At 42.1% G+C, this 13,743-nt stretch overlaps 1 protein-coding gene across 1 annotated transcript in view; it reads left to right on the top strand.

The window, feature by feature from the left end:
* The window catches only part of LOC118114263 (A disintegrin and metalloproteinase with thrombospondin motifs 16), a 59,700-nt gene that overhangs the window by 22,426 nt on the left and 23,531 nt on the right, over positions 1-13,743 (top strand). Inside the window, exons 7-11 of the mRNA XM_035164613.2 lie at positions 1,113-1,272; positions 3,602-3,707; positions 4,449-4,586; positions 7,826-7,979; positions 10,770-10,865. Coding sequence (XP_035020504.2) covers positions 1,113-1,272; positions 3,602-3,707; positions 4,449-4,586; positions 7,826-7,979; positions 10,770-10,865 — 654 coding nt within the window. The remainder of the gene's footprint in view (positions 1-1,112; positions 1,273-3,601; positions 3,708-4,448; positions 4,587-7,825; positions 7,980-10,769; positions 10,866-13,743) is intronic.

The raw sequence follows: 13,743 nt of genomic DNA, 5'->3' as shown, positions 1-13,743 counted from the left end.
AAGATATATAACCTACACTACAGCCGGCAATCTTTATATACACTGCATGGCATTGAATGATGTCAATGGGTTTTTGATGGGGTTGAAGCTTTTGAAAATTCGAGCAATTTTGAATCGTTCATGTCCCAGAATATCACTATTAATATACATCCTTACTTTAACCACCCTTATCTTTGTTAATGGTGACTTTATGGGGCCTGGGAAGTGATCATTTGTTTGTTTATTTGTTTTACCTGAAGGTCCAGATCCCTCAGGTCTCTCAGAGAGTTTCCCGGGGTCGTCCTAACAACTAAGGACTTTTACAGTGGTTAATTATAGGGCATGCATTTCCCGGATGTTTGCCAGATTGAGGAGGGAAATTCTCGTGGAGAGCAGGCAGTGGAAAGACAGCATGAGAGAAAAAAAAACTGAGCGAGGGAGAGAGGGATGAAGAAATAGGTGAGGTACTGTCAAGTGTAAAGCAGCTCAAGGACTGGGGATTCAGGTTTCTATCCACCTGTGATGTTACTAGAGTTCAGTTTTCCTAAGTAAGAATGCCAAGTGTCCACTCTTACATCTTCATGCTGCCTTCAGCATACATACAGTATGCCTATGGTCTTGTTAAGCAGCCAAGGATCTGGTAATTCAAAAATGAGCAATAAATATCAAATTTTTGCCACAGCTGTCTGCCTTTTGGTAAGATTAAGCAAAAACAGATTTTCTTTAAACTTCACGGAAGGGTGGGGCATAGGCCAAGGAAGATCCCATTCACTTTTGGAGTGGATTTGATTAAGAAAGGCGGACCCGGGATTTGTTTCCTCTTCCTTTAACATTGTGAGAGTGCGTTTTTCTACATTTTGGGGAATTATCCAAATAATCCAGAGATCTTTATGGGAAATATCTATGAACTGTGAAATTGTAAAAAAAAAAGTTGATTTGATCTCAATGCACGTATATGTAATATGGTGTGTCCTTCTAATTGTCGAAAGACATGAAGGAGATTAGGTGATGTGATTTCATTTGACTGACTTATTATTTCCACTGAAATCCACACTCTGCGCTCACAGCTCGTTTTCCATAAAGACAACATTGTCTCTCTCTGTCTGCCTCATTTGATCTGGTTTATCTCGCAGGACGGCTTGGTGATCAACCACCATGCAGACCACACACTGAACAGCTTCTGCCACTGGCAGTCCACTCTGGGAGGCAGAGAGGGACGCCACCACGACCACGCCATCCTCCTGACGGGACTTGACATCTGCTCGTGGAAGAATGAACCCTGTGACACTCTCGGTATGTCTTTATTGCCTTGTCCATCATTGAGCTGGTCAAAAACATGGAGGAGGATTCTACAGTGACAAAATGCCTAAAAGGGAAATTTGAGTTAAAACAAAAGAAGTTGGGGCAAATGCAAAAGCTCCAAATGTTGAGAAGTGGGACTTTAGGAGTGTTTTCCATTAAATTCACTATTTCCGAGAAAGCCACATGTTTGCCAGCTGTGTTTATTTTTCTTTGTCTGTTGCTCTTGATAGAAATATATCATTCTTTTTTTGCTGTCTGCATCTCTATGGGAAGATGCTCCTGTCGTCTGTCACACGGTGTGACCCAGGATCACACCCGCCAAACCAGATGTTAAAAAGATCTGCAGCTTTCAGATCTTTTCTACCCCACAGGATCACATATGGAGTAATATCAAGTTTTACAGCAGATAAAAAGAAAATTCATCAGTTGTCAGCAGACGGGGGGGGGAGGATGAGAAGGGTAGCTTGATTAATTTATCTGGAATTTGACCTCTTCAACTTTTTATTAATAAGATGCAGAACTATAGAATATAATAATGCAGATGCAACAACAAAACTAGTTTGGAAAATGAAACATGCTAATCCTGTTTTCACATCACAGAAAAGACTTCAACTTCTTTAAACACACACACGCACACACACACACACACACACGCACACACACACGCACACACACACACACACACACACACACACACACACACACACACACACACACACACACACACACACACACACACACACACACACACACACACACACACACACACACACACACACACACACACACAGACTCAGAGTCAGTTTTCTTGAGTACACACCCTCTAACAAACTTACAACAGCTTGTTTGCGGTAATGACACATTGTTGTTTCCCCACTGTGAGAAGAAACTTCCATTTTGTGTCCCCCACACACACACACACACACACACACACACACACACACACACACACACACACACACACACACACACACACACACACACCCACACACACCAAGCATTGACTTCAAAGTGTTGAGACTAGCATTAGCCTTAACCATTGCCCAGTTTAAAGGTATTTGTGTGTGCATGTTTTGTGTGTGTGCAGTCAAAAATAAGAGTGAGCTTGGACTAATTCCCAAAGGTTTGAGCCAAAATGACCCTTAGCGCTACCAGTTCAGTTTAGGGTTACTGCATAACAGCCCTATCCATCAATGTTTGCCTCCATATTTCAAAAAGCAGTATTTAATATCAATGCTCTTCTTTTTGGGCACTAAAATGTCAGTTCTCACAGTCACTCTGCCTGCTTATGTACATATATAGTATCCTTATTTACATTAGTTATGTACATGAGAACATTACTTTAGTGTTTTTACACTCTATAACGAATGACTTAGCCATAAAACCATAAAATAACAAAACACAAGGCTGAATTCTCCCCCAGACACTGAGACAAAGACATTAGGGGAGGCCCCCATGAGAATTATCCATTTTGATTCGGGGCCGGGGGGGGCTGCGTGTGTGTCAGTGTCTACGTCAGGAGGGACGGAGGGAAAGTTAACAGTAAGAGAGTCGCACAGTAAAGGGAGCTGAATAGTAAAAAGGGAGTTTAATAGAGGAGGAGGGATATGAGAAAGCAGTAAAGACAGAGGAGGAATGAAGTGAAAGGTAGCAAGAGATCTGGGGATGTTCCCACAGAGTCACATATTTTATTTAACATGTGGAGGGATTTTTAGCCAAATTATGGCCTGCTTGAAAGTTTTCCACTGATTTCATTGTGATGTTGGCCCTGACTGATCAAATACTATCAATATCAACCCCAGTGCGGCACAACAAAGAGGAATTTAAATGAAGGAAGACAGTTTTTTTACGTAAGAGGCAAACATTCTAATGTAAAATAGGAATAACAGTGGACTGAGTCAAACCACCCATGGGCTGCAATGGGTCTAATATTATTAGGTGTGGAGGAGAGTGGGAGGAGGGAGAGCCCCTCTCTTAAGGTGGTCCCAGTACTGCCCGACCATGCCTGTGCAGTTGCAGGCCCTGTTAAGGCGGCGCAGTTGTGCACTCAAGGGTTGCTGTAACACCGGCAGGATGTTGGGACAATGGAGGGTCAAACAATGAAAGTGTGGGATCAGCCACATTGTCAGTTTAGTCTTCTTTACAGCAGTAAGGCCTGCCAGCAGTGTTCTGCATTGTTTTTAAAGTGAGGGATGAAGACGTGTCGTCATTGAGCAGACAACAGCAGGTATTGGGTACTATTGTGGATCCTAGTAACTCTTGACATTGTAATAAAAACTGTGATCTACAATGTGTAAAATTTGCATCACCGATTTCACAGGTTTTGCTCCGATTAGTGGGATGTGCAGCAAGTACCGGAGTTGCACCATTAATGAAGACACAGGCCTGGGTCTGGCATTCACCATCGCCCATGAATCTGGACACAAGTAAGGGTTTCCATCCCCCTCAGGCTCATAATGACACACAAAAACGGATGTGTGTTCATTAAACATGCAGTAAGATTTTAAGAAGGGACAAAATAATGTGTTTTGTAAAATGTTTTCTATATGTATGTGCAAACATTTGCAGCCTGATCCTAAATGTCCATCAGTAATGAAAAGTTAGGACTTTTGACAAACACATTCATGTGGTGCAGCACTGTTTTCTCCTGCTTGAGCCAATAATATGACAATGGAGTTTAAGGTTCCTCTATTGGTTTTTAAAGCACTAAATGCCCCAAAATACCTGAGCTAATATTTGAGCTCTTCCGGCTCCTTTCCACTCCCTGATCTCTCAGACCCTTTGATCAGTTACTACTAGTTGTTCCTTGGTCGAGGTTAAGTGGTGAAGGGGATAGTGCGTTTACTGTAGCCGCCCCATGGAACAGCCTACCGTTTACAATGAAGTGCTCCCCTTCTGTCAACATAGTTCTTCTTCTACTTTTGAGTGTCCTTAAGTTGTTAGGGTTAGGGTTACCTAACCCTAACCCTATCCACATCACAGCATTTGTTTTATTGTACGCTTGTCTAGTTCCTTATTTTATTATTTTCTTGTATTCCACATTGACTTGATTCCACATTTTGGTCAACTTTTTAAATGTGCTTTTTAAATAAAGTTGACTTAAATTGAATATGAAGCGTCATCACCATAACTGGACCATATTAAATATTTTTCTTTTCCTTCCTCAGTTTTGGAATGGTCCACGATGGTGAGGGTAACGTTTGTAAGAAGTCGGAGGGCAACATCATGTCCCCCACGTTAGCCGGCCACAACGGCATCTTCTCCTGGTCCGCCTGCAGCCGCCAGTACCTCAGCCGCTTCCTCAAGTAAGCAGCCTTTCTTTTATTTACCATGACCACTGTGCTTTTGTTGTGGTGAACAGCGCAAACAGAGTTGGTTTAAGGAGCATTTGTTGTTAATACTGACATTTATGGGCAACCCTCCTTTAAAGAGTCTTATTAAGTGTTCAGAAAATAAGGGGCTGCATCACATCCATATGGCCCATTGACGAGGTGGGAGTAAATACTCATGCCAGCGTTTGTTATGTGCTCAGGCAACCAAAACAGAACGTGTTGTATCAGTTTGTAAAAGAGAATTGTTTAAATAAGAGGGTTCCCATTTTCTAACGCATTGTGTTTATTTCATTCAACATGTGTTACTGATAGATGAACATGTCAACAGCAAATACATCAGCTTCAAATGGCTGCGCTGTCCAAAGAGAAAGTGAAAAAACTGCACTCATATTAAAATGATTACTGTGAAACTTTAATTCGTGAAAGCAAAGGCAAACAGGCAGGCAAGTGTGTGAGGCTGAAATATACAGCTAACATGGCAACAAAGCTGAATGATATGTGGTGCCACTTTTTTTGCCTGTAAGTGTTGTTTTACACAATCTGAGGGAAAGTGTGTGAGTGAGAAAGTTGTGTGTCTGTGTTCATGCAATGCACATTTTTCATGCATGCAGCCTGCTCACCCAAGTGAAAAAACAAGCATCATGGACGTAGCGTCTATGTGTCTGTGTCCGTGCATGTGTGTGTGTGTGTGTGTGTGTGTGTGTACTTGAAACTGGATAGCCCAGAGCCAGTGCCCTCCACTAAATTTACCAGTGTGTTAACTGAACTGTCAGATCTCCCCGCTCAGAGTGCTGGAGACAGACAGTGTATTTCCTCGCTGAGTTATTAGAGCTGGAGTGACCTCACCCTTGTTAGACCTGTCAGCCTTATATTAAACTCCCATCACCCCCCCGAGGCCACGCGGAGGGGGATCTCTGCACCGCTGAACCAACCGAGGGTCCTTCTTCCTGCAGAATCACTGAATGATAAAAAAGAAAATACTGTGTGTTTTTCTAATTGCAATCATCAGAATGTTATCACAGTGGAATATTTTTGGCTTAATGTGTCTCATTGAGTTAACTGAGACTCTAAATGTCCCGATCGTCATCTGCTTTGGATGGAAGAGCTTTGTCAGCCAACAGAGCTCTACATCACCGCTCTCTCTCCTCGATCAGCCATGACTGAGAGCTCTGTGCCAACACTGTACAGTCAGAAGCTTTATCGTAGCTCTTCGTCATGCATAACATGGATGGACAACTTTCACGGCAGGGGAAGCAGAATCTCCTTTAAAAGCCACTTGGAGTTGTTTTTGTTTGGGGAACGCTATTAAAAAGTCAGTGAGACATGAAAGTCACAAGATTTCTCTTGCGGCCACATTTTTTTTCCCCACAGTCTAATATAACACTTAAAGACACAGTTTGATCTAATGATCACTTTGAAGCCAACATCTCAGTTTCTCTTGTAAAACTTTTGTCTTCATGTTGAGTTAAATTTATCAGCTGCTGGCTTCACCTGCATGTTTACTTTGGTTTTGAGAATGTTATAGATCGTTCTGCCTGGCTCTTTTTTCCTAAAATGTTGAGTTAGTCCTTTTAAATTCCATTTTGGCAGTGGCGGATCTTGGATTTTTCTAAATCAGGGGCCATAAAGGGGCCACAATTTACTCAGAGGGGCCAATTACAGTATATGTCCAACATCCATGCACAATTCCTGAATAAGTGAGGCCCGCTGCTCACTAGAGGATAATCTGGCCCATTTAAACCCGATTTGCACTTCCCGACAATCGCGGGGCGGTTTCCGATCGGAGCCGACTATCTGCCCAAATAATCCTGAAGTGTGAGGGGTTTACAGAATAATCTTAATGCTACCCATTGAGTCGGAGCCTCCCGATCTCGATCTATATCAGGAAATAAAAATTCTTAACAAATTATCATGCTTGTTTCTATTGTTAGTGAGGGACTTGTTTTTTTGACAAGACAGGGGCACTTAAGGAGTAAATCCGATTTCCACTAGGGCCAATGCCCCCCTTGCCAGTCTTGTCCTTGGCATTTGTCAGTGAGATTTATGAGACTTTCTCACTTGACCACATCAAATGATTTGACTGTTTTTGTGTTTGACATGTCAACAAACCATTTTATTAAGAAAATAACTAGTTTTTATTTTATATCAGGAAGAGATGACTCAGCAGAGCTGCAGGGAATCCTAGAAAACAACGGGTACTTCACAGACTCCTTATTTTTATCTGCAGCTGATGATAATCATGGGTTGTTCAGTGCTTCCAGCTCACATCAGTGCCATCGGCGAATAACCAAAAACCTGCTCTAAAGGGAATCTGTCCTGAAATCCTGCAAATGAGCTCCACTGACCTTGTAATTTAATGTGTGACGGAGCCTCACACAGGTGCCTGCTGATGCTGACGTATTTTTCAGATACTTTATTAAGTGAATAACGCAGGACATCAGAATATTGCACTTGCAGAACAGCCATTGTTCTCTGTAGACACATAGGTCCCATAAAGCAATGAAAGATCACATACACATACACACACTCAGACGCACACATTTATTCTGCTAAAGCGATCAGGACCACTCACTAGCACGTTGAACCATTCCAACATATTTTGCCTTTTCATGCTCTTTCCAGCATATTTTTGTATTATATTCCCTGGGCCTGCTGTGTTTAAGCTGTAAAACATCTCTGTATAGTAACCACTGATATCAGTTAACATTGGAAACCCCCCGCTGGTGTTCGGATATGAGTGATATGGGCAAGGATTTTTTTTTTATGTCTGTCATAATTGAGTGTCTGATGCATTAAAGCCATTACTCTCCGGGTTTGAGTTTGGCAACTTGTTATGTCTCCATGGCAACACTTTACGGTACTCTCCAAAGTGGGGAACAATGGAAAATAATGGACTGATGCTCGCTGTTGAGGAATTTCTTGCGTGTGCAGCAGGGAGACTTACATATGAGCTACGTCACGTTAATGAAGCGTGGCACTGACTCACACATCTGACTGTTGCATGCATGTTATATATCACAGAAGTTGTTTTAATATTAATGATTAATGTTACCCCTATTTATTTTTTATTTCCTCTCTCCTTCCCTGACCTTTTTACCTAAACTCCCCTCGTTCTATTGCTTTACTCATTCCCACTTTTGCTCACTCCCTCATCTTTCCTCGCCTTTTGTCCTGTCTTTTCTTTTTCTTTATCGTGTTCTCCTCTCCTCCAGTTCTGCCCAGGCCCTGTGCCTATCAGATGAGCCCAGAGCAGTCAAGGAGTATCCATACCCCGAGAAGCTGCCTGGCGAGCTGTACGACGCAGACACGCAGTGCAAATGGCAGTTTGGGGAGAAGGCCAAACTCTGCACCCTCGATTTTAAGAAGGTAAAATTGATTTTGGATCAGTCTTTCAAATGTAAATATCCCGTGCCAGGGTTTTCTCACTACCCCCATTGGCAGCTGCTTAATCAGCGCTAAAGAGACATCTGGGGGCAGTTGTTTCCTGGGAAAAAGAGAGAAAGAAATCGAGAAAGGGATGCGGAGAATGAGGTAGAGGAAAAAAAGAAGAATTAGAAGAAGATTAGGGTTAAATACATAGTTGATCTCTCACATCCACACCCACACCCACACACACACAACAACAACACAAACTAAACTGTGAGAGTTGCAATGCTGCCCATGGAATACTCACTGGGATGGATAACTATATATACACTGGAGCGTTGCCAATGGGAATCTCTTCTTGTTCCTCTCCCATTGTCTCATTACTGCTGATGTTGTTTGAGATGCTCTGTGTGAGTCCTCACAGGATTTGGATTGCTTCATTGTTTTAAGACATTTAAAAGGGTTTTAAATTACTGATGATGTTGCATTTGGATTAGAAATCGTCTTGGGTCCAAACATGGCAGCCTACCTAAACTTCATCAGAACCAAAGAGGCAACCGTTGAGAAAAGACTCCAAACTAAATTGGCCAACATCTTTGCCTCGAAGCGGATAGAAAGCTGCTCCCGTACATGGACTGACGTCCGGGTATTTCCCTGAAGTTTTCTAGAGGGGGCTGAATGTGAGAACGCAAATGTCCGAGTCCGTTGCTATGGATATTTTCCTGTTCTTTTCTTGCCAGCCCCCTTGTGTCCGGTTCAAAATAGGAGATCAACTTATTGTAATGTGCACAAACTCCTAAATTGAAGCAATTACAGTGATCAAATAGAAAGTAGCGTAGCGGTCAACAAAAAATACTGCGGGCCCATTCACCTTCTCCTCCAACCAACCTCAAAAAGGTCAACAGGTGCTCATATAACCCCCACCCATATCCTTTGTGACCCACTTTCTGCCGAATCAATATAATGACAAATAAACATAAATAACAAATAATCTAAATAATACCCCAAAATATAACCAATACACCTTGTATCATTACCAAAAATGTATATTCAACTTAAACTCATTCAAGGCTCCTACATCCGAGTGAACCCATGGGAGAATACAGCAGCAGCATTTCCAGAAACTTCACAGTGAGGAAGTAGGCGTGTCGACACCTTCCCAGGCGCCGACCCTCACTTGAATCACCAGAAACGTTCCTGATGTTGTCATCGGGGAACGACAAACTCCGGTCCAATTTGTCGTGTCTGAAAACAACTTAAAACTGTGAGACTATAGCATGTGTGCACTTACTGTAAGACATAAGTTACGAGACACATTTCCATTTTTTAAAGTTGCTATTTAGGTTTTTTTTTTTTCTTTAAACAGCATGATGGAATATGATAACATTGTTGTAAAACATGTCAGCTTATTTTGAGAACAAGGGTTGGAAATGTCACAGAGACTTGCTGGATTTGAATCCATGATATTGACAGATGGTATCCTCCTTTACTCCTCTGAACACTGAAACATCCTTGCATTATTTCAGCCATATGACATCGGAGAATCGCTCCCTCGTGGTTTTGGTTTTGTTCTCACGTCTCATGTCTGTCGATGCACCTGGTAGCAGCAAGGTGCACAGGACCCAAAAATCCCCAAGCAGCCCTCACGATCACTGTCCTTCCAGACACTTGTTACTCATAACAAAAACCCCACTCAAGTATCAGCCTCAGTGGTGCAATTCATCATGTAATGAAATCATATTTCTTGGAGCTTTTTGGCAGGCATTGTCGAGATAAGGTACCAGTGGAGCAGCCAAGCGATTCTCTCCACAGCGTTTGTGGTTTGGTAGAGCTCGGTTACCCTGGCGAAAAGCAAAATAATAACTACGGGTGTTTTTTCCCCCTCTTTCTCATTTCCCTCCTCTCCTCACCTCACCCTTTCTCTCTTTATCTTCCCTCATTTGCTTTGCAATTTTTCAACTGCTGAAAAAGTTCCTGAGCTACCAAAACAGCTGGACAAATACAGGCCTTGGGATGAATTCCATGGTGGCTCTTGGCAGCGATGAGCTGAGGCCGAGGTGCCTGTCAGCATCCACACTGAGTTGTCACAATCTGATATAGTCATTCAGATGGTAATAGAAGCGATGGTAACATGCAGCGGGCCATGTTTCTCAGGAAATGCATTCAGGGAAACCACCCGGTGTCCCCTGCAGAATCTTTTGGACGACTGCTGAGAAACACAGTCATGACTTTGTGATTTATCTGTGAGGCAGATGGGCCTTGTTATTGAATGGGGCTATCTCCTTCTCTTAATGTCTCTGTCATATATATGTGTTCAAATGAACTGGAAGGTAAAAACAATGCACACAAACATTTCATTGTCTCCATCATTTTGCAACTGAAACAATGGATGTGCATGATTTACTATCACTGATTCATTGCGTTGCCTGTGGAATAATTCCTTGCAACAGTTGGACAACATTTCATGTATTTTCCTCCTTTTTTTCCCCTTAAATGTTGTTATCCTAGCTACTGAAGCATAAATATTTTGGAGATTCAAGGTTCCTGGACACTGATAGCTTGCCAGACAGTCATTATTCAGACAATCGGTGGTCTCCCACTTTGTATCAACATGTCTTCATGGCTCCCAAGAGGCAAAACAACAATGCAGTCATAATTTATTGTTCTTACCAGCGCTAGTTTGTTTACAGTTTATGTTTATGTTGTGAGGAGGATACTGATCATCCCTCTTCTAAAATAATCAGTGTCTCATGCAACTTCACATTTTGTCTTTGTCTCATGTTGTTCCAGGATATCTGCAAGGCTCTGTGGTGTCACCGTGTCGGGAGGAAGTGTGAGACCAAGTTCATGCCAGCTGCCGAAGGTTCTGCCTGCGGCCCCGATATGGTGACTTGACATGTTCTTTTTTTATTGTGTTTAGGTGTGTGAGTCTGTGTGTGTTTAATCTTAATGAGGCCAATCTTGATTTCTGATGTCATGGTTAAGGTTAAGATATGAATAGTGGTTAGGTTAGGATCATGGTTAAACATGAATTGGTCATGGTGAAAGTCAGGGAGGTTTTATTTATGCTGTCCACAGAAAAGGCACAGTCCTATTGAGGATAGCTGTGCAAACCTGTGTGTGTGTGTCTATCAACACTTTTATGAACTCGTTGAGTCCTTTCTGAGCCTCTCAGGACCAGTGGTCCAAATGGGGACCAAAGCTAGGTCCTAATGAGGCAAAAGTTTTCAGGCCAAGGTGTGACCTGGTTAGTGAAAGGTTAGTTAAAGGTTAGTTAAAGGTTCGGGATGGATAAGAAATTGTTATGGTAAAGGTACCTCAGCCATTGTTGCCTTTAAAAAGTCAAATCTATTTTAATGCTTGGTCTTATTGTAATTGTTGGTGTTTTTATTTATGACATATTATTAGGTGTTCTTGGGTGGCTAGAGAGTGAAGTAAAATGTGTTATTATAAGTATCATTATTATATGCCTTGTGAGCACTGCTACTGTACAGACTGGACATTACGGTAATGAATGGAAATTGGGCTTGGACTAACCTCAGTGAAAGTAAAAACGTGTCAAAATGGAAGCAAAACAACAGTTGCTCTTGTTGAGCCAGAACTTAGGATTCGGAGACCCGAGAAGCCTGTTACATTAGCAAAGGGGAAAAAAGCTGTTTCTGCTTAATTAATGAGTAAACAGCCTTTAATGCCAATGCAATATAGCAGTAAGAACTCCTATTTCAAGCAGCTCCTTTAAGGTTTGCCAGTGGTTTAGGTTTTGCCGTCCGCAATGATTGGAAGTCAGTGCAATGTTCTAACAAGTATAGCTGCACGAAGTTGTATGTGTTTGTGTGGTTATGGAGGGAAGGGGGTGATAAACATGAAGGCTTTGTCATCGCAACAGTGGAATCAAATGACTGGCGTGAGAAGCTTTATACTTTAATTAGACTTTTATCCATCGCTTATGAGCCAATTCAAGTGGTCATGCCAATAAAGTTTCTAGCAGGGGGATGCAGCTATCAACTTCTAACTGCAGGATGAAATTAAACAGTTTTTAAGTTTACCATCTATTCAGGAGGTTGAGCGACCCTTTAATCATAACATCCCTAAAAACTTGTTCCATTTTTGTTAAAGGAGCCAAAATGATTCTTGGAGTTAATACGCCTTTGAGAAAATCTTTTCTTGGTTTGTCAAATGAGGACAACATGTGTTGTTTTTTCATTTTTTTTCATTTAACTGCTGCCAAAACATTGCTCCATGGCAAGGTCTAAACAAATAAAAGGGGACCAAACAAGAGTCTCTAACAAAGTTTTCTTTGTCAGTATTGGTGAGAAAATTCCCTCCAACAGCGACACTGCTCAAAACAAGAACATCCAACACGACTGTTTTCCAGTTCCCTATAATAATGAGGCTAATAATATTAATAATGAAAGTTTCACTCATTTTTTTTGTCGGCTGTGCCTATCGTCCACTAATTGAAAGGACGGTGGTTTGATCCCCAGTTTGCCCTTGGGCAAGACACTAAGCAGCAAATTTCCCCTGGTGACTGTGCTGTAAGTGTGTGAATGGGACATATGAATGGTTTGTGTGTGTGTGTGTGTGTGTGTTGTGTGTGGTGGGTGGGTGGGTGGCTGTACTTTATAGTGCTTCAAGTGGTCGTTAAGACTAGAAAAGTGCAATCCAGTAACCATCCATTTATAACATAAAAAGTAGGAATTTAATATTTTTATTTTAATATTTTATTATTTATTACTATATAAGAGGAGTTATAGCTTGTCAAGAGATGTCTCACACACAGACACACATGTACACACAGACACATACAAGCAATACCTCTAAGGGCTTTACTCTGAGTGAGTAAATGGCGCAAAGCGTGGTGATATTTTATAAGGTTACCAGGCTAAGTGGATGGAGATATTATTATTAAAGTATTATTTATTGAGTCTTTTAGTGCTATAAAGTACTGATACTTCCACTCGGCTCATTTCAAGACAAAAGGCCTCGAACTGTGGGAAGCTGCATGTCTTTTAGTGGCGTCGATTTACACACCAATGTCATTCTCTCCCAGCACAGACCAATAAAAGCATCGTTAAGCTAAGTGAAAAGTTTGACTTTATTACGTTTTAGCTTTGAGTTCATTTAAGTGCGGCATCAATAAATTCCTTCCTCTCGATCGAGGTATCGTGGTCGTCCTCCGTTATTCTATCTCGGGGAGCAGCTGCAACTGGTTTGTTGCTGACATGGCGAAAATATGCCATCGGGGCTGGGGCCAAAAAGCAATCTGTGCTCTTTATTTATTCTTTGTGTTTTTTTCTTCTTTCTCCTCCTTCTTTCAAGATGATTCTCCCCCCAGGCTCGCTCTCTCTCTTACCCTCTCTCCCCTGACAGCCCCTCATCGGCATTTGCTTCTCAATATATTGAACTTGATGGTTTAATCCCGCCCTCTCTCTCCACGGGACAATTAACTCAACACAAACAATGACAGGCTCACTTAGGAATCTGTGGCACTCAGCCGCGAGGGGAAAACTGAGGGGAAATCAGCTGTTCTAGTTCAGTCGAGGAGCGCGAGATGAGCTGGAGGTGTGTGTGTGTGTGTGTGTGTGTGTGTGTGTGTGTGTGTGTGTGTGTGTGTGTGTGTGTGTGTGTGTGTGTGTGGTGTGCGTGTGTGTGTGTGTGTGTGCTTGTGACACACAGTGAGATCAAGAACAGCTGAACATATGCCCACTATCAATTCTCATTCACGGCTGAGTTGTGTGTGCACTCACTGTGTTTGCGTGTTTGT

Source organism: Hippoglossus stenolepis, chromosome 8 (assembly GCF_022539355.2).
Source record: "Hippoglossus stenolepis isolate QCI-W04-F060 chromosome 8, HSTE1.2, whole genome shotgun sequence".
NCBI classification, from domain to species: Eukaryota; Metazoa; Chordata; class Actinopteri; order Pleuronectiformes; family Pleuronectidae; genus Hippoglossus; species Hippoglossus stenolepis.
The sequence above is the reverse complement of the archived record's forward strand: the minus strand, read 5'-3'. Positions and strand labels throughout refer to the sequence as shown.